General features: G+C 35.1%; 2 protein-coding genes across 3 annotated transcripts in view; both read left to right on the top strand.

Annotated features, from left to right (window-relative positions):
- LOC112455435 (discoidin domain-containing receptor tyrosine kinase B-like) overlaps window positions 1-16,875 on the top strand; it is a 78,924-nt gene extending 62,049 nt beyond the window's left edge. Inside the window, exons 6-17 of one of the 2 annotated variants that reach the window (XM_025017338.1) lie at window positions 3,714-3,878; window positions 4,244-4,377; window positions 5,415-5,622; window positions 6,419-6,514; window positions 10,303-10,472; window positions 10,563-10,737; window positions 10,869-11,131; window positions 11,379-11,516; window positions 12,217-12,524; window positions 12,642-12,876; window positions 13,328-13,477; window positions 15,444-16,875. In XM_025017338.1, the coding sequence (XP_024873106.1) occupies window positions 3,714-3,878; window positions 4,244-4,377; window positions 5,415-5,622; window positions 6,419-6,514; window positions 10,303-10,472; window positions 10,563-10,737; window positions 10,869-11,131; window positions 11,379-11,516; window positions 12,217-12,524; window positions 12,642-12,876; window positions 13,328-13,477; window positions 15,444-15,593 (2,192 nt within the window). In that variant the 3' untranslated portion in view covers window positions 15,594-16,875. Of the gene's footprint in view, window positions 1-3,713; window positions 3,879-4,243; window positions 4,378-5,414; window positions 5,623-6,418; window positions 6,515-10,296; window positions 10,473-10,562; window positions 10,738-10,868; window positions 11,132-11,378; window positions 11,517-12,216; window positions 12,525-12,641; window positions 12,877-13,327; window positions 13,478-15,443 lie in introns of both variants that reach the window. The other variant, XM_025017337.1, reaches the window with a different exon arrangement.
- A 2,069-nt stretch (window positions 16,876-18,944) lies between these two features.
- On the top strand, window positions 18,945-22,263 carry LOC112455433. The gene is made up of 3 exons (XM_025017335.1): window positions 18,945-19,098; window positions 21,104-21,223; window positions 21,915-22,263. Exons 1-3 carry the CDS (start codon window positions 18,960-18,962, stop codon window positions 22,037-22,039), a joined length of 384 nt encoding a protein of 127 aa, XP_024873103.1. The 5' UTR covers window positions 18,945-18,959; the 3' UTR covers window positions 22,040-22,263.
- Window positions 22,264-25,781: the final 3,518 nt, after the last annotated feature.

Below are 25,781 nucleotides of genomic sequence, written 5' to 3'. Positions count from 1 at the left end.
TCCTCAAGAAAGTTGAGAATAAACAAAAAAGAGAACGATTATGAATAAAAAGAACTATATATTATCTTTATTACTATTTTCATTGATACTTAATTATAATTAATGATATTAATTATCTATAAAATAATTATTTTTATTATGTAGTTTCAAGATTGAAATGATAAATACCATATCAAAAAAAGATACAAGAATAATCTCGTAATTCTCTTGATTTTTTCTAATATCTTTGTATATATTATCCCAAGTTTCTCTGATATCTTCAGTTTTCACTTGAAATGTGATAACAATCTTAAGTATGCTAACATTTCAATTTATTTTCTTTCCGCGTCGCCAGTTTTGATCTAACAAAGTAACGAATGTTAAGTATTCGTGACGCATACGAAACCATTCTCATAATTTATATACAGGTGCGTGCGTTATGTATAACAAACATGCTGTGCGCTACATCACAATGCTATTTACATAAATTTGCATACAGTTTCTTTTCTCGTCTAGGTTACTTTACCGGGCCCCTAAACTCAAGACATAATTTTATATAAATTCTAACAAAGCGTTAGGAGCAGGATTGTAAAGATTAAACGATAACAATATGTACTAATAAGCATTCGTTCACTAACCGGATTATAATATATTTAGCAAAAAAAAAAAAAATTTATTCTCTATTTAAGTAAACAGTTTTTAATCTCGATATTTAGATATGTTCAATGTATTCTTAATATTTGTTTAATCGATTATCTACATATGAATATGTATCTTTTTATTATGTTTTTCTATATTATCTTGAAATAATAATAAAACCCAGAGAGAGGTCCGATGAAGAATTTCTCGCTAAATGCTGACAACAGAAATACAGCTAAGCATCGTCAGGACATGTGTTTTTCGTGAAAAAGAAACCGTGCAATCAACTCAAGCAGTAACATTACACAAAGCAAAGTAAAACGGAAAGCACATAAAAACTTTAAAAGAAAAAGCAGTTTTCTCCTTCATTATTAAAGTAAAGTATAAATTGTTATTTTTGCTGTACGAAATGTGAAAAGCAAGTTAATCATGATTAAGAAAACGCTCAGCGTTAAGCACGAAAACTCATATGTATTAACGTTTTGATTGATTAATATTAAACTTTAGAAGTTTATCGGAGTAAATTATATCGCTTAAAATAGCATATATATATAATTAACAATTGATGACAATTAAACAGCTACTACAGGAGCCGAAGACTTCTATAATCCTGACAAAGTCTGCATCTTTAATATCAACTTTTGTGACTAGGAAAGAAATATTTGCATGAATTATTTTTCTGGGTCGCTAATGTCCGACAACAACGAGGCCGCACATGTTCGGGCGATGACGTATGTACGGCTAGCGTTGCGGCGCGGAGTCGGTAAAACGGCGACATGAGAGCTTTCGCGTTATAAGAAGTATTCGGAGCGTGTGAGATCGAGCCCGACTGGGCGGGTATGCCGGATTTATGGCGGTCGTGCACGGCAGCGGGTTAAAACAACGTTGATGCCCTGCCCCGAGCCGGTGAACACGAACGATTACCCCCGGATCGCGGGCAACACGGCCTACTCGGTCAACGCGATACAGAATCCACGACATTGTCCTCGTGGTATTGACATTCGCGGTCTGACAGAATACAAGTGTGCTAAGCCTCAGTTGATAGAGCGCGGTGGAACCAACGTATCATTTATTAAACCGCGACGTTACCCATGGTTGTTCGAGCGATCTGTATCCCATGAAGAATTATACCGGCGAATTTAGCGTTGTACAACATATCACACGCTTGCGATCGTAACTTAAATTGCAGATTGAGAAAAAGAGAGTTTTCACTAATTTCAAAGGAGACGCGAATTGATCGAATTTTTATTCTTTAATTTATTTGAGATCTTGTTATAAAGATAAATAATGTTAAAAATGGAAATGTAAAGTAAACACTTAAATAAAAACGATTTTCCTTGATATTGTCGCTATTTATAAAAAGATTTATCATTAAAATTAAGGTCAGAAGTTATAAGACATCGTGTATACTAAATATAATATAAGAAATTAATTATATATTTTGACCTGTACAACAGATAAAAGTCACTCTGCTATAATAATAGAGTCTATATATATCTAATCGTTAATATTTCTTCATACGTGCCTGCGAAAAGTTATATTAACGCGAGACTTGTTAAGAATTGCACTCTCTCTCTCTGCTGGGAAATTGCTCTAACAATTCCAATGAAAATTCGCAATAATTTCAAGCCGCAGACGGGAAGGAGATTGCCAGTGTAGATTAGATTAGCGGATTGCCAGATTACAGAGTAGAGTCCCTGTAAGAGCAATGTTTCTGACGCGTGCTGAAATACGACGTCCTTTAATGCGTACCTTCAAAAAATGGCAGGAATATCAGCGACACATCGCTGAAATGTTCACCAGTTTACACGAACGATTCTCGAACACGTAAAGAGTGGCACGCCAGTCGAGGTGACTTGGTTGCTTCAATTGCGGATTAATTTGACTCGCCATTTATTCCCTTATTGCGAACGTTGTTTTGCACGGCACCATCACGTACAATTCCGAACGTATCTACATATCCCAATTGCATGTTTTCTTTAACGAACGCAATATACTTTATAGCGAGCCGTGTGCGCTAAAATCTTATCACGCCTAACTTACGTATTTTTCTCTATTTTTCTTGGGAACGCGCTCAAATATCTTGATTAAAGGGACGACCATTTATTCGAGAATGGGGTCGGCCTCCCTTATTTTGATACTATGTACGATCGTACAATTCCTGTGTGCGGTGTGTGGTAGATGCCAGTTGCAGAGAACAACCGCGTGGCGACGAGGCGTTACGTTGTTCTAAGTAAAATTATTACCTCGGCGTCATCCACGTGACACGGAATCAGGCAAAGGTACATTGACCAAAACTGGCTTGACCACATCGCGTGACAACGACGGCCGGCCGCGCGGACCGTATATACCGTGAAATATTAAGAGTAGTTAAGCGATTTTGAACACGACATGGCAAAGTGGGCGCACCGCGCCATTTTTGCGGTCCGTTATTAATTTCCTCGCTATACGAAAATCCAGCCGTCCGTCCCTTGCGGACGCCGCGCCGTCCGCCCGCCACCGACCAAGTCGTTTTAATTAATTTTAATTGATTAATTTTAACTAAGCGCCTTCTCCGCCACCGCCCTTCACGGCATGTTATTAAGCAACGCCACTTCATTTTCGAAGTGTATCCGAGGAACTGGAGCAAAGTGCTGCAGTTTGCGAAATACACGGTAAATTTCGGCGAGATAATATGAAAACTCACGAAATAATTTTTACTCTCAACCGTTATAATAATAATGAATAATGATACGTCTGTATGAGAAAAAAAATACATGATTGAAGATGCAGTACGCGACATCGTAAAAATTTTCGGAAATTATTTTTCACCGAGATATTTCCTATTTCAGTAAAACCTTTCGTTTGTTACAACAAACTACCTTTATACTTTATACACTTTTACTTGAAAATCTGAGAGCAACGCAATTATTTAAAAATAAGAGAAAAGAAAAGAAGTGTCAACTAGAGACAAAACAGAGCTAATAGTACTACAAAGTCAGGTGTAACGTAGAAGTTTGTGAGACGAGTGTGTTTTAAAAGAAAACTACTGTTACACAATACTAGTAGTAGTAGTAGTAGTAGTTTCGTCACGCGAAAACTTTCGTCTGTTTCAGGCGGTGTCATGAGCTACACTATACCAGATGCTTCTCTACCGGAGTTTAGTGACATCTCGTACGACGGTAAAAAGCAGGACAACTTGCTGACCGATGGTTTAGGTTGTCTAATCGATGGCGAGGTCGGCGCGGATAATTACAGACTGGACATGGGAAATGGAAAAGGTAATCGGTGGGTGAACACGTGCGGGAGCGAAACATTTAAGATCTTTTAGTAATTTTTGCTAGTAAAATATTGTCAGGCAATCGTGTTTCGTAACAATATCGTTCTCACTTCGTTATATATGATCGTGTTTCGTAACAATAATATCGCGAGATATTGAAATAAAAAGAGTGTCTTTCGCGATTATAAATTTCTTCGGAAACTTTATCCTTCCACATTCTACCTTCGACAAAAAATAAACCTCTGAAATTACGTATAAACTTTCGTAACAATTATAATATATTTGTTTGCGCTGCGATAGAGAACCGCGGCAAAGTAGTGCAATTCATTGCGTTTTGTATGAAAGTTCCTTCTCCGTTGGCTGCAGGCACGGGTTGGGTTGCCTGGCTTCGTGACACTTTCCAAGAGAACTTCGTGGAGCTCATCTTCGAGTTTGAAGCTATAATGGTCTTCGAAGCGGTACACATCTATACCAACAATTATTTCTCACGGGACGTTCAGGTAATCTTCAACTCAACTTTGCGCACCGTATTTTCCACTCACGTACTTTCATAAATCCTTCCTTTGTGCAAAGCAGAAGAAATTAAACATTTAATCACGATTATCAATAACATTTATTTCATAACAATGCACATTTTTGTTGATTGACATGAGAAATATCTAAACATATTTTGATTCGAGAGCTGCCTGCGTATCTTTTTGTTTAATTTCTAATCGTGAACTATGCATCGCGAGCGTGACGCATGGTACGAACAGATGAAACATTTTCGAGACATGATCAAAATTTGTAACATTTATCAAGACACATTCTATCAATTGTACTGAAAGCAATACCGTTAACAAGATTTAAAAAATAATTACTGTTTTTGGTCAAACTGTATGTCAAAACGAAATAATTGCGCTGCATATTATTATGAACTGCCAATCACATAGAAGATAAAACGAAGATGAAACGGAATATCCATGACAAGAAATATTGTCTCTTCTATATTACAGATGTCATTTGTAGATATCAGTCCGCAAAATGTATCATAAGTGACATGATTAACGATTTGCTGATTATATGGCGATAGTTATCATCATGTATGTACATTTCTTTGATGTCAATGCCCTCATACAGTTTATAACACAAAAGAGTTTTTGCCTATGTATCAAAGTGCATTGACCACACAATAAAAACGAATGTAACTGCACAATAAAAATAAACTTAAGCACATCGCGAGTCTCCATTTTTTTGTAATATGACAGACATTGTCCTCCTTTATACGGAAATAGCACATAAAATTTATTCTATTTCTCTTATTGTGCATTTTAGATTTAGAAGCAGAATAATGTTAATATTTATTATACGACAGTTGTTATTGTTCTTTCATAGCGTTGTATTTTATTTAAAATTTAGTCCCTTTAAAATATATCTCGCGTTAATTTTTGTTTCTAAATAACTTGAACATTTAACAAACAATAAATTGGATCTTTCTTGCTCACTTTAAGCTTCGACCGGAACATATATTTCAATGCGAGTTTGATTTGCACAATAGGTATTTTCAAAGGCGGAGATATGGTTCAGCATCGATGGCGAGACCTATGAAGACGAGTTCTTGCCTTATTCCTATATACCGGATGTCGTGCTGGAAAACGCCCGGAACGTTTCGATCGGTCTACACGGACGGCACGGAAGACTTCTCAAATTGCATTTGTACTTCGCCGCACGATGGATCATAATTGGCGAAGTGACATTCGACGCAAGTGAGCTTCCCGTATCTCATTTTCCACCAGCGGAGATGGATCTTTTCTTTTCGCATTTGGTTTCTTACATTTATACCCTTTTCGATGTTATTCCACGAAAAAACATGTTGTCGCGTTTCTTTTAGATTTCCCGCGGGTTTCTTTGGACATCTTGCATATTGCCCTGACCTAAATACTGACCTAAACGACAAGGAAAACTTTTGCGCAAATATAGATGAGCGCATACTTCACTGTAATTCGCGGATCGTAATGCTTCAAGAAATATTGTAATGAACGAAGTTATATAATTATCCAATGAATTATCTCCCTCTGCTCCGCATGCGTCCGCCGGCTTTAATTATCTCTTAATAACCATCACGTCTTTGTCTCAAATATCTACGACCACATTTCTTTAATTTTATCGCACTAATGGCCGTTTGAGTTAACGATATCGAACGCATACGATAATTTCATTTAAATCTTTATGCAAATGTGCGCACGAAGTATGTAATATTCTTCAGCTGCAGAAACATGCGGTAATAACCGGCATAAAATTTTTTACTATTCCTCACTTTTAATTGCTGTCGCAGAAATTATGTGAAAACGCTTATATTTGCGTGCATATATATAACAATGTTCTCTTTTTCTATTTCATGAAATATGATTTTAATATCTACAACTGATTTCAAAATATAAACAGTAAATATTATAATAGCTTTTGTCCTTTTAATAATTCGCGTATAAAAACATCTCACTCATAAATCTTGGAAATTGTCCATGTGGATTCGAGTTAGCTACAGCTATTTTCCGCTTTCAGCAAATCCCTACGAAAACACTACGGAAGAAGCGGTGTCCGAGTTCAGCAACCGGGAGATTCCAGTCAACCCCGAAGTGGATCTCAACTTACAAACGAGTAAGTAACTTGCCGAGAGTGGCATTTAATTCGTATCAATCTCGTTCTAATTAAGCATCGGCTACTAGAAAATTTTCATTTCTCTGTACCATGTCTGTAAGTAGGACATCTCCAGATTCATAAGAGTACTTCATATTACATTTAATATTTTACGTTTTATTTGCTCAGCAGTTCTGAGCATCTCTCACCTAGTTACGTAATAATACTTTACTCGGACACAAGCGCTTATTTTAGACATCACTTAATTCCAACTTTAAACCAGCCAGTTGATAAAGTTGATTCCATCTCTAATTATTGGACACATTATTGTATGAATAATTACAAGTAAAAGCAATGATCGTTTCTTCTATTCGCCCCGTTGCTTCCATTTTAACATTTATTAGCAATATTATATTATACGTTTCTTTTTTATCAACTCATAATTACATTCAACTTATAATTACATTTGAAAATTTAAATCTTAATTAACGATTAAAAAGTCAATAATGGAGATAAGTTTTTGCTCATTAAATAAATTTAATTATTCAATAACAGCTTAATTGAACATTTTATACCGTAAAGAATTTCATTTTATAAGAAAATATGTTTGATTTTGTAATAACATTATTATTTTAAATAAGTATTTTCTTATATTCTCGATAATATGTTTTAATCTGTCTGATGTTGGTTTGAATCTTTACTTATTGATACACTATATTTTGATGTAGATATAATATTTAAAATAGCGTAATCTTTAAATTTTCCGTAACGTACGTATTCAGTCCACTTTGAAAATGCGCGACATTTATTCAACTAACTTTGTTGGCGAAATGGGACCGTTATTCTTTGCCAAGAAGAAGATGCGATTAGGAAAAGTCATTGTCCGGCATAGCAGAGAAAGAGATGCGGTTGCACTTTATAATTCACGTAGCAACTTTCTCGTAACGTAAACAATTAGTCGGGTTAAGAGGCAGCGCATTTGAGGTAAGAAGAAAAGAAAACAGGAGGAGAAAAGTAAGGTCGACTCTAACATAATTACGTATATCTCATAGTTTGTGCCAACAACAAATCCTACGCTGCATTTTCCAGGCCGCAAAACAAATTAAAAATATGCATTTTCCACTTGAATCATTGAGTATAATCAAAAGAAATTGCCTATCCGGATGAAAAATTAAAAGCCGCGGCGCAAAGAAGAGTAAATGGAAGAGTAAGGAATATCGACAACCATATTATGTGTAGACGGCAAACTCTACGTTGTATATTGAAGTATTTTTTGTGGAAACACCCGTGTTTCTATACATAGCAGTTTTAATCTAAACCACAGTTTTCCGATACTAACCACGAACATAAATACTTTAGGTCTTTTTTCCCTTCACGCGATATGCCCCAAAACGTATGATAAAAGCGCACGCGGCGTCACCGTTGGAACAAGAAATAAATAGAACATAATTTGTCGCCGGAATAGATAGAGGAGCGTGAATACGGAGAGGTAAATTACGTTACGAAAGGAGGACGAGAAATGAGAATAAAAAGTGATAAAAACTTATAACACAGAGAGACCGGGGGAGGGGGGGAGAGCAAGGAAGATACAGATAACAGGAAGTGCAGCAGATAAATGAGGACGCGGGAGGATGTTGGGAAGAATACTCGACTACTACGGCATAATTACGGCTCTCTGATATACCCCGCCGCCCGCGAATCCTATCCTCCTACCCCAGTCGAAAAAAATAGACTGAGCACTTTCCCGGTTCTCCATTATAAATAAAGGAAACGCGAATGGGTCCTCAAATAAAGCAGCCGCGAAATCGCCCGACCGCGCAAATGCAGCACGCGCGCGCTAAAAAAGACGGCCACGACGCGAGGGAAGGGCGACAAAGGGTAAAAAACAGAGTAACTAAAAACAACATGTAAACCGAGCGTCCGCTTTACGGTGGTCTGAATTCAAAAGAACGGCGGCCGTCGGTCGTACTGGTACCTAATATTATATAGTTCTTGCACGCAATTTTTTAGTTTACGAGTGGGGAAAACTAAAGAAAGCACAGCGCTTTCATAATTCAAGTGTCGATATTCGCGCGATCGATTATGCGGATTAGTCAATATTTGATTCGACAGAGCGGAAGCGAGAGGATTAGAGTCATAATAAAAGGCACGAGCGAAATAAGGCAGCCAAGAGAGAGAAGCCCGGACAGAGAAAGCAGTCGACTCCGTAATTACATATCTCTGATAGACTGTGCAAATGCCGAACTTTATTCTTTATCTTTCTCTCGCAATTTTCAGATATTTTCTCTATAGTCAGCTGCAAATAAAGAGGCAAATGTAATTATTCATTTGAGGAAATAAAAGAAGATATACATAGATAGACGCATATATTATATAAAATTGTTTAAAAACTATGTAAAAACCTTCTTGTTTATTGTCGCACTTAAAATATCATCCGTTTACATTTGTACCTCGCAAGTATTAACAGTGCATGAATATTAAAACGAATATTATGATAATGTTTCGCTCGTGAGATCAAAAAGGGGATAATTTTAAATGTACTACTCTGAAAATTTTTATGATAAAAGAAATACACAAGAGACATATATCAAAGAGCAGATATTCTTCCGCTTCATTTTAGTGACAGACTAAAAACATTTTTGAAATAGTTTTGTTAAAAGTAGCTTCTTTAAAATTTCAACCTACCCATCTCCGTGTGAATGGCTTAAACACAATAAATGAAGGAATACGAAATTAAACAAGATAAATAAAAAAAATATCAGAGCCGGACGAAAATAATCGATTCGGATGCAATAGCATCGCACCAAAATAGCGCTCGAAAATCCTATCATCCAATACGGGCGATATGAAATCCGCTAAATATGAAATCCGGTTCGATGTGCGGTTGCAAATAAAGTAACGGTAAGCAACAATAGTTGCTGTCTGTCATTACTCGATCGAAAAAATATAATAGGCCGTAGATATGTAGGCAAACAATGCGTCACGTTGAAAAAGCAAAACCAAAAATTGTAAGAAAAAAAGTAGACGATACTAACAGACTTAAACGCTATACATGTGCATAATGCTGGATTCACAGTTTTCATGGCACACAGTTTTCTCTCTTAATACCGTTATCCGTTGTTCTCTCAAAAACAAAGGATAAAACCGCGAAAGGAGTAAGAAACGAGGAAAATGGGAGCACGAGCGAAGGAGGTACGCGTGAGCATAAAAGTGGGAATTAAAAGCGTTTCTGCACTTCTTTTGGGGCAATTTTCTTTTTCTATACGTTGTACGACCGAGGAAACGTCATTTGAAATCCAGATTTCCTCATTCACATTGGCACTCGTACAGCGATTCTTTCTTAAATTAAGTGCAAAATTGGCATTTTAACAGTCATTCGATCGTTACGGTTTTTTTTTATCTTTATTGGCCTATTCTGCACTTGATCGTAGAAAAATCGTCGAACAATTTTGATCACTACTTTCGACAAACTTATTTTTTTCCATTGCAAAAAAATCCGCGCAGTCGTCCTGCCGTGGCTTCGAGACACTTGGCACGGACAGTGTACGACAAAGGATAAGCACCGCTTTTGCGATGTAAATTAATAATAACGGTTGTAAAGAAAGGGAATTTAGCTTCTTTTATGAAAAATAAAATATTTTCCGTAAAAAGTTTTTAAATTCTAGTCATTAGTTTAGAGAGAAAAATATAGTCCTTAGACTTTGAAAATAGATAAAATGTGTATTAAAAAATATATATCTTGTCACGTTGTTCGATGTAGTAATGATGTCACGTATTCCGTGTATCCCTATAAATTTGTATAGTTACAGCACCAGGAGATGGCCAAGAATATCTGGAGGTACTGATAGGTGTCCTCACTGCCATTATACTGCTGCTCCTGCTGGTCTTCTTCATCATCCTATTTTTAAATCGACGACAAAAACTACAGAGTTCCCCGACGGTGTTAAAAAATCCATTTGGTTTTGCCATAAATATGAAGGTAGAGAAAAATCACGTTTTATTCGAGATTTAGAAATAACTATAACTTGAGATGAATTGAAATAAACTGAAGTTTTACGATTTATTATAGGGTCTTCTGTTAAATCTAACACCCGGTGGGATGCTGACAGCGGAAACTGCCAATCACGTTTCACCTGACATGCCGGAAGACGTCAGTATGCACGAGTCACTTACGATGGAGCAATTTAATTCGCCGCTCGTCAGTCCCCAATACAAATCCACGTATGCGATTGTAGCCAATTCCGGTGAGTAAGCATTAGCGTCATGCTAATTGTCTGCATACTAATCGCAATTAATAATAACGCGCTGCCATGCTAAAAATGGCCGTTGTTATCGGGAAAAATGGAGAATGAACAACAACGGTGCTGTTTTTCAGAGACCCCGAAAGATTTCAAGAACATAGAAGTTTCGGAAGAGAATGTACGGCTAGACGCAAGACCGGAATCCGCGGTCGGTCCATCCAGCTGTTCCTCGTCGCCGACTAACTCGCCGGCTCGTCACTCCCAACATTACAGAACCCTTCAAAGTTATAGCAGTCCAACTAGGAAACTCAATATCGCGGTTACGCCCAATCACCAAAGGGACGTCGATCAGGTTCACTCGAAACGCTGGCATACAGCGCCAAAGGAGAAGCACAAGGTACATATTAGTTGTATATCGTACAATTTAACGGTGCATTTGACTGATTGCGCCGCGCGCGAGGGCAAAGGAAAAGTACATCACGGGACGGGAAATCAAACTTGCCGCTATTTCAAACTTTAATTTTTCGATATGAAAGCGCAATTTACGTCGACTCCTCTATCTTGTTGCAAAGAACTTGTTTTGAGAGCGAGAGGAAGATAGGAAAGAATCACGAAAAGTTTTAAAAAAAATTACTCAATTACAGATACCAGCACCTGTCGTCAGTTGGAACATCGCACCCAGCATGAACAAGCCGTACAAGTGCAAGGAAATAGAGCCAACCAATATACCACGTCAGTGCCTACGAACGACAGAGAAACTTGGCTCCAGAACTATAGGAGAGGTACGATATCTCTTACGAAAACGTTTGTTATATAAGTAATGTGTAAAAATTCAACTGAAGTTATGCAAAAAGAAACAATTCAAAAAACAATAGAAGCTATTCAATAAACGTTCCTACTTTCTTATGTATGTGGACATCCATTGCCACAAAAGGCACAAAATATGCATCTTCTTCACACGTATCGTATATCGTAATAAAAAGGAATTTAAATATTAAAGAAAAACTGAGAGAAAACCCATGGAAAAGTATGGTCTTAATTAATTATGCACTTGAGATACGACATGTATAAATATGCCCGCAGCTTGTGACGGATGCGCGTTGTGACCGTTTCGCTTGCACTTAATGGTAGCTGCGGGCGGTGACGAAATGTAATATACATATTTATCTAAACGACATGTATGTATCCTGATATATATATTTGCTTTTCTTTCTAGCAATACTGCGCAATTTCTCGAACATGTATAAATAACATTGTCGACATATTTTTATCCGTATCTCTTGAATGTTTTTGAACTGATAAGGACAATTATTTACTATCGCCAAACTTTAAACTTGACTTGAACAAAATATCGACTTGAAAAACATAGGCATTGAGATAAAGAATTATTCCAATGGAAAAGATAAAAAAATCACTAAATGATTTCGCGATACCTATCACACGTTAGACATATGTATACTAAAAGTATTGTATGATTTGCAGGCTATAATATGCGAAGCTGTTGGTCTAGACGAGATCATATCTGGCGCTCCCAGATTAGTTGTTGCTCGCGTACCCCTGTGTACCAGCGACATTCGAACTAACAACGCAGTAGACCAGATGAGGGAAGTGCAATTTCTATCGTGTCTATCCGACCCGAATGTGGCACGTGTCTTAGGGGTCTGCACTGTCGAGCCAGTGCCGTGGACGATCATCGAGTACACGGAACTCGGTGATCTCGCTCATTATCTTCAATATAGTGTACCGCTCACGGGAACGCTCAGGCCAAACTGCAATCTAAAAGCTCTTAGGTAAAATCTTCTTTGAAATGATCTTTATCTGACAATTAACTAAGCTTAGATATCATCTGCATTGCTTGCTTTACAAAAATTTCTCGTATATAAAATAATCTGTTTGACTGTTTTTAGTCAAAGTTGTCTACTGTATATGGGGACACAGATAGCATCGGGAATGAGATTCCTTGAATCGAAGAATTTGGTGCACAAGGACTTGGCGGCTAGGAATTGTCTGGTAGGTCGTTCTTACACCGTGAAAGTGACCGATATAGCCATGTGCAGCGATCTTTACAAGAAAGATTACAGCGATATAGGAGGTAGACCACCCGCGCCGATTAGATGGTTACCGTGGGAAAGCATTTTATTGGTAAATATATTTAAAATTTTATGTTTTTTTTTCAAGTGTCTCTATAGTTTTTTTTATCAAAATCATGCCGCAATATTCTATAGCATAATTTAGATCCTTAATTTTAATTATAGATTTTTTGATCAATTTACGAAAATTGAAAAAAATTACCATTTAATCCCGGTTTCCAATATTTTTGTAACGCACATACAAAGTTTAAACTAAAAATCAAATAAAGCAAATTTTCACATATAAAACCGTGAAATCTATTTCTTCTATTATTATTTATGAAACAAATATTATTCGAGGCTCATCATTTTCATTAAAAAAAAAGTTGATTTCGGATTCAATTTTAAAGAATCTGTTGCTATAAAATTAAAATCGTACTTTGTGAAATAAATGTATATATTTATATACGTGATAAATCTTAATAGCGTGTCGAGAGTAAACAGCAACAATATTTTAATTTTAGGATAGGTACACATGTTCGAGTAGCATATGGTCTTTTGCCGTGACACTCTGGGAGGTAATGAGTCTGGCTAGGGAAAAGCCCTTTCAGCATCTGTCAAATGATCAAGTTATTCAGAATGCCGAGCATATGTATTACGGAGCGGAGCTACAAGTAAGCATCTTATTTGATCACTTTATTCATCAATTAATCATTTCCGAGTCCATCGATTTATCATTAAATTTTGCTTGATGATAGAATGTTAATATATTACAAATTACCCGGGAAAAAATGATTAGATATAATCATATATAATTATATCTGGTATATATATAATTATATATGTTTTTATATGGGGTCATATCTGATTATACATGGCCACATGTGCAATCAGTGGTCCCACATACAACCAGATATAGCACCATATCTACTTGTATATAAATGTATAAAATTTTATGTGAAGCCAGATATAATGATATGTGAGTAGTGCACTCTACATATAACTAGATATAGTATTATATACAACTATGCAGTCATATATAGCCAGATATATTAATGTGACTAATCTGGCGCTATATACAACCAGATATAGCACTATATCTAATCGTATGTAAATGTATGTGAAGCCAGATATAATGATATATGAGTAGTGCACCCTACATATAACTAGATATAACATTATATACAACTATATATGAAGTCATATATAGCCAGACATATTAATATGCCTAATCTTGTCCTATGTACAACCAGATATAGCACTATATCTGTATAGATATAGATTCGCAAGTCGTCATATATGCTGCAGATATTTAATCCTAAATTTAAAAATTTATTTGAATCGTTTTTATATATATTATAGATATTAAATTCAAAAATTCGTTACATAATATTATATAATTCAGTATTATAAAATAATACTGCAGGTCATGTGTGCGTACTCGGGAAAAAAAATTATATATAATTATATATAAATATATATGATTATATATAATGCAATTATATATGAATTTTGTCTCTATATGATCATATATGATTATATGTAATCATATATAATCATATATGACCGTATATAGTGAATAGATCATATGAATAAACCATATATATTGGAAAAGAACTGTTAACTTCGATAATAAAGCATTGATAAATTAAGATGTATATTTTTTTCAAAATCTATAGAATCAAAAGTGAAATGATTTATTCCATGCATATATTACAACTTGGCACTGCTTGACATGAGACAGTGCCGTGTCTCTTTTTATACCACTATCCGTCAAATTTTAAATACGAGAAACGAATCCTATATATATATATAAAGTTTCACATACATTTTGACATGATTATATATAAGTTCATATAATTTATATATAAAGTATATATACATATATATATAAGAATTAAGCATTTATCCATGTAGATTATATATGATTATATATAACCATATATAAACTTAAATTCGGATTATCCGATAGATGGCATCCGATAGGATTTATTTCTCGTATTTAAAATTTGACAAACAGTGGTATAAGAATGGTATCAAGAGACACGGCAGTATCTCACGCCAAGCAGCGCCAAGTTATATGTAAATCATTTCACTTTTGATTCTGGCTTTTGAAAAAAATATACACTTAATTTATTCCTTAATCGAAAAGTTAACAGAATTCTTTTTTAATATATATAAAATATTTATTATGTTAGATATATAATCACATATGATTATATATAAAATCGACATTAGATATAATTAGATATAAAAAATGGCCCGATATAATTTGTATATAATTACATATAACCACATACAATTATATATAACCATATATGGTTGTATAATTATATGTGGTTATATATAATTATATACAATTATATATAATTATATCGGGCCATTTTTTTTATCTAATTATATCTAATGTCGATTTTATATAATCATATGTAATTATATCTAATCATTTTTTCTCGGGTTAGTCAAATCTTACGCAATCCAACTTCGTACATATTGCATGTAGTCGTATACTAATTAAAAATAACTCCACGAAGTAATTATATAATTGAAATATTTGCACTTCACAAAAGCCGTGAATAAAAATTCGACGAAACTTTTTGGTTATTATTTGCTGTTTAACTTCAAATACCTGTATTTTAGGTATTTCTACCGAAACCAATGATGTGTCCGGAGGAGGTCTATCGGATGATGTGTTCATGTTGGAGAAGAGATGAAACATCGCGACCAACCTTCAAGGATATCTACATGTTCCTGAAGAATATAATAGCGGACTATCGACCTGGTGCATAAATAATCTTGATTAACTGTGATACGAAATGGCGCGAATCCCCTGGGATGTGAACGACGTTGTCGGAAATATTCCGAGTAGGAACGAAGCCGACGGCATGACGCCTCGCGCGAAATCAGATTCTCCAGAAAATGTACAATCGTTAGTTTTAGACATACGTGTATCGGAGGCGCATAGATCTCGTGTCTCCTTATACCTTGCGCAGAAAAACTCGACAAATGAAAAATTGCACGCTGAGCGCAAAGCTCAGTAGCGATCGGAAATGATATCCCCCGCGGACTCTATATCGCGCGTAAGTAATCTGTTTTTCAGACGAGAGCAATGGCGATAACGGACGTCTCGGAGCGAATGCCAAACGAGCACGAGGAGAGAAATGTATAATTGACGTATAAGTGTTAGGTTTGTTTTCTTCAGATAATCAAGATCGATAATTTCGCTCTTCAACTCGAGTGTATAATCGCGTCACTTTTGTCTGGACGTTTAATTAAGATTTCATTTTCTAGTCAATACGAATCTTTAATTCTCACGAAAGTGCTATCGTGTACAGTATTCTAATATTAATAACGTGTAATGTACGCTACTATGCTCAGTACTGATAAAGTCTATCCATTTGTACATACAAATTTAGGTTTTAACGCTAGGTAAATGGGAAATTTTTACGGCAGTAAGTGTCACGACGGCTGGTTTTTCTTTCCTTTCATCTCCATACTTTAAATTATTATGTTTAACTCTTCTGCAAGCCAAACGATATACGGAAATGGCGCTAATAAATTTATTTTTATTTTGAGTCTTAAATAAAATTAATGAAGTTGGCTCAAATGTAAAAAAAATATTCGTAAAAACAGAATCGCGCAATTTAAAAAGAAGTTAGGAATTCAGTCGATTAAATATTAGCGTGACATAATTTTATTAGCTTACCGTCTTACTACGCCCTAAAAATTTCGGCTTAGTCAACTTGTATATACATTCGAAGCCCATCAGTAGTAAGTACTTATTATTCCATCGTTCGTTTAAGTTAAAGCTGTACTATGTTAAGAGGTGTAGATCTCAAGTATGTTCTTTCCAAGGACGTAATGTGAACATATCTTCGACCGTTTTTATTTAAGAAACAGAAAATGATGCTAAAAACATCTGCAGCAATGAGTATCGTGCTTTGGAAGGAATTAATAAAAAGTTAAACAAAAAACGCCATATGTTTGTTGGAATTTTAAATTACGGACGCTTGAGCGCATCGATAGCAATACAAAATAAAAATGTTAATAAAGAGATAAAGAATAATGAAATAATAATATATATGTATATTTATTTTATTACTACAAAATAATCTTATTTATTTCTACAATTAAATAATATCTGCTATAATCATCTTTACTATATTTTCGATTCATATAAATAATATTTTTATATAGTTGCTGTTTTTAAATATGTTAATAAGTCGAATAATAATATGAATATAAAAATTAGTTTCACAAAAAAAATAGAAACGTTCAAACGTCCTATCTCTTACTTTACAAACTTAAAAGGACTAAATAAGTTTCCAGGTAATCTTTATCGCTATGATTGTTTGTCGATTATGTTAAAAAGAGCAAGGTTGATATCAATCTCGATGATAAAATCGAATGATAAAATCGTTTGTAGAGTGCTTGATAATGAATCAATCTTTTCAATAATAAATTGATCTGAATTGATCCATCTTATGAAAGATCTAATGAAAAAATCTATTTTATTTGATTACCTGATTTAATTAAGTTTTAATTTTTTAATTGTGAAGTTTAAATCTTTTCGGCTCTCTTACTTGTAGAAACATCTTAATTATGTATATTAATAGTTATTAGCATATTCTACCACTATCTTGAAAAAAAGTTGTTGAAAATAACGATAAACATTTTCTAATAAAAAACCTTCTTTAAAAAAGTTAATAATAATTTATTTGTAGACTTATATTTAATCTCAAGATGATCATTTTAAGTACTTTTTGTAATTAAAACAAATGTAAAATATACTAAACTCTAAAATAGATAAGACAAACGTTTATATAAAGATTATTTACTATTATTTTTTTATACTTTTGCTCTGAAATTATGTCCGTGTATTAAAAAATCTTCTGTAATCAGTAACGTAATATACAGCTGGTATATTCCTATTTTGCACACAAAAATTGATCTCTGTTTTTACAGATGCTTCTCTTTACCTGTTTATTAAATAACTAATTTATATTTTTATTTGCGATATAAAGATACGGTAAATTTGCCGATGTAATTAATTAATTATTATTTAAAATTATTATTTAGAGCAGCAGCACAGGATATGTACATTATATGCACATACTAAATATTACGCTATATATAGTACTTACTATAAATTAAATTTTATAATTTTGCACATAATACGTGCAAAAATTTCCACGAGTAAAATTCTGATATATAATCTCTGGTGTCATTTGATGATACTAGATAATGAGACCCGTAGAAGATTGATAAATGAGATTGATAAATCTGTTATGTGATGTTCCGCAAATCCGCGGATTAATATTACAAAAAATATTTGTTTAACGTGTTAAAGATATAATCAACCATCGTGATTTTAATCTTGGTATATCAAGCAAACAACATCTATAAAAAAGTAGCTTCCTTGCATTTACAATTAATATAAGAAAAAAAATTATTTATATTTATTAGATATATGTAATGGGCATTTTTAGCGTTAAATATGAGACACAAATATGAATTTATATCTAAATGGCTGCATTTTTTTCTTAAAATGTATTTAATTAAGTTGAATAATACTACGTCGTTAAATTAAAAATTCGGCAGTAAGATTAAAGAAAGAGAAAATGTAAGCTTTAGTTTAAAGTTCAATATTGCATAATTATATAGCAAATACCGTTTTGTGCACTACAACGAACTCTTTCCCCTATGACACAATTGACTTAACAAACTTTCGTTTGTTATCTCCAGTCGACTTATCAATATATTGCAAAAACGTGTTAAAGGATTGCGATGCTGGTACCACATATTTCGAATGGAGTAAATGCAATAAGCGCACGAGAAATGAATTCAAATCTCTCAAAGCCAAATATGTCATTAGACTCGTGAAAATGTCAACAAATTAATAAATGGCGATACGAGTCAGTCTCTCAAAGCCTCGTTACAGCTCCACCTATCCTAAGAATATGTGATTATCTATTGAATGACGAATTGTAGAGGCTTGAATCAGCGTTATCTGACATCACGTAATGATAAAGACAGATAACAAAACTAAATGAAGTGAGCTCGCGTTACAACGGGTCTTTCCGGCCGTGTGTGCGTGCCATTTACCCAAACGTGTATGTATGTGTGTTCGTAACACCTATCGCCTGCGTTCATATAATGGTGGCAGCCGGGAACGTGAGACCATTGAATCGCCGGCTGTCAGAATCGTACGCTACTCCGACACCTCTACTCGCCGAAAAAATGAGATCCTGCACGCTTATATTTGTCGCTCTCGCGACCGTCCTGCTCTGCATTGGTAAGTGATCATCTTTTATATAAAATAAAAAATTATAACACACTAATATATATTTTCGAAACACTAATATAAATGTGTCATAGATTTTATACACATGAGATTTAAAAAAAGGAAGATTGATTTCATACGCTCTAAATTATATTATCTGATTCCAAAACTATTATTTAATTGTAATGCTAATAAAGTTTTTTTTTTCATTATAATTCAAAACCTGTTGTTTAATATTAAAATTAAACTGTAACAAAATTAAAATGTAAAGTTTTATTACTTTAGATGGATATTTAAATTACCCAAATGTCTCGTTACTGTCCTTTATTTTTATAATTTCTTTTTGCTGTTATATTTCTTTCATTCTTAGAACATTATGTTTTTTTAATCGTATAAAATAGATAATTAACCTATTTTTTCTGATAAATACATTACGTAGAATTAATTTTTTAATGCTTGTACAGGTATTAAGATAAATCTATCGCGTGTGTTTTTCTATACCTACAACAAAAATTTTATCTAATCTAAATAGTTAATATTTAACTTTGTATATGACAGAAATACTATTTGACTGCACTAATGCAGAAAACATGTTTACTTTTACAATACCTTTTATAAAAGAAAACTACACTATTTGACTGCATCAATGCATAAAATGGTTAGATTCCGATAACTCTGGCGCCTTAATTTGACGATGGTTTCTGGCAGTACTTTTAATGCTGAACAAAAAATTATAATATAGGTCTTATAGGGCTAACTATTCTGGTTTTCGAGATATACAGTGTTAAACTGTATGTTACAGGTAAATAATGTACACAAGAACACGCATACCTTTTCCACTCGAGACAAAAACGTAAACGACGTAAGATATTTTGAGGTCTACCCTCTCTCCTCTGACTTGAATATAGGGCGAAACAAGGTTTATCATTGTCACGGTTCGTGTTTTCAACTTTTCACGCGAACCGAGGTTCACCCCCACCTCCCTCCTGCTTTCGGGGGAAGTGCGGTAGCCCCTCCCTCGCTTACGTGTGTACTGTTTATACACACACACAATTGAAGTATTATTTAAAAATTTATATAAACTTTCCACGCATGAAAAGTTCACGCATACACTTTTTACGCGAACCGAGATTCACCCCCACTTTCCCCTGCTTTCGGGGGAAGTGCGGTAGCCCCTCCCTCGCTTACGTGTGTACTGTTTATATACACACAATTGAAATATTATTTAAAAATTCATATTATTTATTTTTAACTTTAACACTGTATATCTGGAAAACCAGAGCAGTTAGCCCTATAAGACGTATATAATTTTTTGTTCAGCATTAAAAGTACTACCAGAAACCATCGTCAAATTAAGGCGCCAGAGTTATTGGAATCTTGCCGGATATAAATTACTCGAATGTCTCGTTACTGTCCTTTATTTTTATAAATTTCTTTTTGCTGTTATATTTCTTTCATTCTTAGAACATTATGTTTTTTTAATCGTATAAAAGAGATAGTTAACCTATTTTTTCTGAAATAAATACATTACGTAGCATTTTTAGATGCTTGTATAGGTATTGAGATAAATTAAAATTAAAATTTGTGTGTGTGTGTGTGTGTGTGTGTGTGTGTGCGTATGTGTGTGGGTGGGTGGGTGGGTGTGTGTAGATGTGTGTGTGTGCTATGTAAATTTATTTTTTTAGGCCTTGAATCCTTATCTATCGCGTGTGTTTTTCTATACCTACAGCAAAAATGTTATCTAATCCAAATAGTTAATATTTAACCTTGTATGACAGAAATACTATTTGACTGCACTAATGCAGAAAATACATGTTTACTTTTACAATACCTTTGATAAAAGAAAACTACACTATTTAACTGCATTAACACATAATGCAATAATACATAAAATACATGTTTGCTTTCAAAATATCCTGTTACACCTTTTATACCTGACATAATTTTTGATCATCGGTGCAAAGGAAAATGTTCGAATCTTAGGCGCATTTCAACAAAATCACGAATTTGTTTTCAGAATATGCCAATGCACAAGAAATATGTCCCCAAGAGAACTGTGTTGTACCTGACAAGTGCGAGGAATTGGTAAAAAGTGATACTTCATGCCAGCAACAGGGTACATTGTGCTGCAGCGTAGGTAAGTTCGCATTTTATAGAATATTACACCACATCGCTATATTTACAAAATTAAAATATGATTATAAAAAGAAACAGAGGTCATATCATAGAGACTTCTGCACATCGATCAAATTGATAAATCAAAGTATCGTGTATTTTTTATATTTATATATATAAAAACCAATATCTTTTATATTTATATTTTATATTATATTAATTAACGTACAATTATTGTCAATCCTCTCGCATAAATAAACGCAATAAATATATTAGTTAATTAATAAATATTTTCGCGACATATGATATATAGGTCAGCAGATCAGCATACTTTCATGGAATTCACTTTATAAATTTCGAAAACGTCTGACAAATTAATTTATATAACACTTTCACGCGTCGAAATGTATAACACCGTATGCGCGATTTCTCATTTCTACTTGATTTCTATCAAATGATATCTTTTATCATATAAACACAGATTCATATCTCGAAAAATTATTTTTTAAGAACTCTTGTGACATTCATTAATTTCTAGCAATATCTTGATTTTTAGAACAAACGACTAAATTAAAGAACATTAAAGTTTCTTCCTGTTATGTAGCAATAAAGCCTATGAAAAAGTCATTCCTTTGACTTGTTACGGAAAGAGCGTTTCTTCTTTATCATTAATCAATAAATTTTTTTAAATTAAAAATTCTTTACCATTACAGTTAAATCGGAATTCAGAACTCATTGCCGTCACCATGGTGGAATCTGCACGAACTCGTGTTCTCCGACCCTACAGCACGAAACGGATGACTGTACAGACGGTCAAGTCTGTTGCGTTTTGGTTTAGATATAACTAATAGATAAATAACTAAAACATTAATAATTACCCAATGTATAATCTCACCCTAGTTGCAACTATTAAGTCCTAATTTAATTATAACACAACAAAATGTCAAAAGAATAGTTTAGCGTTTAGCATTTTTAATTTTCTAATACGTCTAATATCGATTTCAAAATAATATCTGTCTTATATGTCCCAATACAACACTACAATATATTAAATGTAGTTTAAATAAAAATTTCTTATAAGTAATAAATTGTCACAATTATTTTGATCCAGCTAGATCTGTATTTCCCTCGATAATATCATGATTATCAATATATCAACAGCAGCATATAATCAATCAGGAATTAAACTCTATCGCATGAAAACTCATCCAAAAACTGTACATAATGTTAAATTATAGATTAAAACAAGCTATGTCGGGAGACAGTATTCATGAAATAATATCTGCATTTTTCGTCATCTTCTCTTATACAATTATTTTTTAATAAATTGCCAAATCTCAAATTAAGCTTTTCATCGATAGTGTTATTAGTAGAAAAACTATATAAAAGCCATTTTCGGTAGAATATTCCTCTTGCATTCCTCGAACAATCATAATTTGAAAGGTAAGTCAGGAAGGGAAAAGGGCAAGAAAACAAAGAAAAGGAGAGAAGGTAAGCGGGATATACCGCGAAGTTTTATCCGGAAAGAAAAGTTGCCCGGAGCGGAGACGAGCTGAGACGGTTGACAAAAGGTCGGTCAAGGAACAACATGTACAAGAGAGGCGGCCAAAAGAAGGACAGAAACAAGTGAGTAAGGGGAGTAAGAGAAAAAAAAAGAAGAAAGAAGAAGGTGTACGAGGGGAAGGGTATGCTTCGCCATGGGCTATCCAGCCAGAACGTAGGATAATACGTATAGATATATATATATATATATATATATATATATATATATATATATCTGCACACACAAAACGGTATTGGTTAGCCCTCGACGATCAAGAATCATGTAGGAAAGAAAAAGAGAAGAGGCAACATAAAATAGGTATACAAAAGTAATATGTTCGCCTCATTTTATTTGCGAATATATAATTGACATTTTTATATTTTTTAAATTTTCTCTTTCGCAGTAATTATTTTTAAAAATAATAAATCAGAAGGAACGAAGATGAGTTGTAAAAGTAAGAGACGAGAATTTTTAATTTGACGAATTATACGTAATCGTACGGATATATAAAAATATATATATATATATATTAATTGACCAAATCTCTAAAAATGTAACCGTACAAACTTTCAGCGCAAAGATGAAAATAAAAATAACTTTGCGCATTCCGTCCTTTCGATAAAGCTCATTCTATAACGTACTAGAGAGTATGTGGCAAATGAGAAAGCAGGTATAAAACTGAAGTAGATAACACGATAATTACGACGATGAGGGAGACAAGTTGGAAAATGAAATACGTTAAAAGGTCGCGAGAGAGTCGTTGACATTTCCATCGAACCGCAATATCGCCATACTCAATTTTGTTTAAATTTCTCCTTCTATTTCTGTTATAACGAGCGCAATTGAAAAATATGCGAAGGGAGAAAAAGAAAAAGCACAAGAGTTGTGTCGCCGCGGGCGTTACGGGCAGATGCCAATATGACGCGGTACACGCACGTACAAGCGCAAGAGAGCCGTTTCGGCTGGCCCGGGGGTAAAAGCGCATAATATTACGCAGCGGAACAAGAAGAAGCTCATCCCTTCCACGACTCGCCCGCCCGCAGCATCAGCGGCGAAGGACACCCTCAGGGTTACTCGGAGCCGAAGATACGAGAAGCACCAGCAACTTCAACGAGACTGCGATAACGAAACGGCGATAACATATTATCTCTGCCGCGCGTGTGCGCGCACACATACACATATACACACATACATACTTACACATACGAGTACTTTAAGGAGCGAAACGGAAAGTACCGGTGAAGAACTTTGAAAGTAAATTTCGCAAAGCGCACGGTAACGCCCGCGGTGGTAGATTATCCTAATCTCATTATTTTTCTTGCGATAAATGATGCCATCAAGCAAGTAGAATGCGAAGTTCAAGAAGAAGGGGGAGGAGGAGGAGGAGGAGGAGAAGGTGGTGGCGCAGCCCCGCCGCGAGCGATGCAGGCAAATGCCGGCGATGTGATGGTACCCACGTACCTCCTGCCTTGCCTTGTCTTGCCTGCATGCATGCACGTGCATGCATGCCCCCCTACATGTACATATTAAAATATGTATATACGTATACGCGAGTCGTTTCGGTTGGCCCGCGGGTGAAGGCGCGTGTGAAGGCGCGGGATCGCGCGACGTGGGAGAAGAAGAAAGACGCCCGTCTTCCCCTTTCTTCTTTTCGCGTTCATCCCTATCGTTGTGCGCGAGGAGATGCCCCCGGGGGTAGACGCGCGGTACTCTACACCCCACTACAGTGAAGTGGTACGGTAGTGGTACGGTCGTTCCGCTGCGGGCGCGGAAACGAGAGGAGATAGCGGCGAGCTTCGTCCTCTCCACCTTCGTGTCCCAGTGAGAGAGGTGGTCGAAGGGCGAGTCAGGGGCGGGGAAGGGAGGGGAAAGAGAGAAAGAGAGGGATCTATGTTGCCCCGAAGATATCCAGCGAGACAATGCGCTCCATGATGCCTCGGGCGACTCCGAGGCAGACCGTAGTTCTCCCTCGTTTTCTGCTCCCTCTTTCCGTCCTGGCCTCTGGCGATTCTTCGCCCTTCCGTCTCGCTCGTTCTTTCCCTCTCCTTCTTCTCTTTCTCGTTTTCTTCTCTCGGGCAGCTTCTCTCTCTTTCTCGCCCGCTCCGAGGCCCTTTCCGTTCACTAGTTACATGAACTTTTACTGATATTGAAATTATTCTATAAAATATACTGGATGTCTATATAGGTGTAACACCCGCCGTGAGTAAATAGAGAGGATTAATCTGAATAGAGAAGTCCTATATTGTTTCGTGATTTTCGCAATAAATAATGAGAAATTAATTAATAACGATCTGCGAATCAGCGTGCGTCTGCGCGATTCGGAAGAGACATCCTAGCGTTTACGGTTGCTAACCATGCGGCGAGGTATTAAGAGGAGTGCTCTGTAAACAACAACGGCTATGTACGAATGACGTGTAACGCTAAAAATCTTCGCGCGCGTAGCAACTGTAAACGTTATGACTGTCTCTTCCCGTCGAATAGCGCGAACGCACGCTAATTCGCGATCTTTATTAATTAATTTCTCATTATTGTTTCTTATTTATTGTCATATTTTCAAGAAGGTATAAAACTTTTCTATTTAGCTTAATCAGCTCTACCTACTCATGATAGGTATTACACCTATTATCAGACCCTGCATGTATACACAGAGATGCATGTAATTCCTAGAAAATTAAATTCTCTTTTAAAACGATTATGTTAGGAATAGAGAAAACAAATGTCGGTTAACGTTTGACATATAATTAGAACAATTGATTTATAAATCTACCAGATATTTATTTTAATTTGCATGCAAGATCGTGAAGACACGAATACAAGCACTATTTACCCTATAAAATCTTTCAAGATGCCTGCCTATTAACGACATGGCCGTTTCATTTCATCATCTAAATACGGCTGGATTATTACGCGTCGTTTTCGGTGGCCTTATTCGGTCCTCACTTTGTTTCTCTCGGCATTCCCGGCACGTCATTACTTCTCTCTGAATCTCCGCGGCTGTCTCCGTCATGTTTCCACGACGTAAAATTTCTAGAATGTC

The sequence above is a fragment of the Temnothorax curvispinosus genome, unplaced genomic scaffold (genome assembly GCF_003070985.1).
Source record: "Temnothorax curvispinosus isolate PA1 unplaced genomic scaffold, ASM307098v1 QBEX01006086.1, whole genome shotgun sequence".
NCBI classification, from domain to species: domain Eukaryota; kingdom Metazoa; phylum Arthropoda; class Insecta; order Hymenoptera; family Formicidae; genus Temnothorax; species Temnothorax curvispinosus.
The sequence above is the reverse complement of the archived record's forward strand: the minus strand, read 5'-3'. Positions and strand labels throughout refer to the sequence as shown.

Excerpts from the sequence above, each read along its gene's own strand:
- LOC112455433 (XM_025017335.1), top strand. The coding sequence starts at position 18,960 with ATGGTGGCAGCCGGGAACGTGAGACCATTGAATCGCCGGCTGTCAGAA. Across the intron at positions 19,099-21,103 it reads GACCGTCCTGCTCTGCATTG|AATATGCCAATGCACAAGAA; the intron begins GTAAGTGATCAT and ends ATTTGTTTTCAG. Across the intron at positions 21,224-21,914 it reads TACATTGTGCTGCAGCGTAG|TTAAATCGGAATTCAGAACT; the intron begins GTAAGTTCGCAT and ends TTACCATTACAG.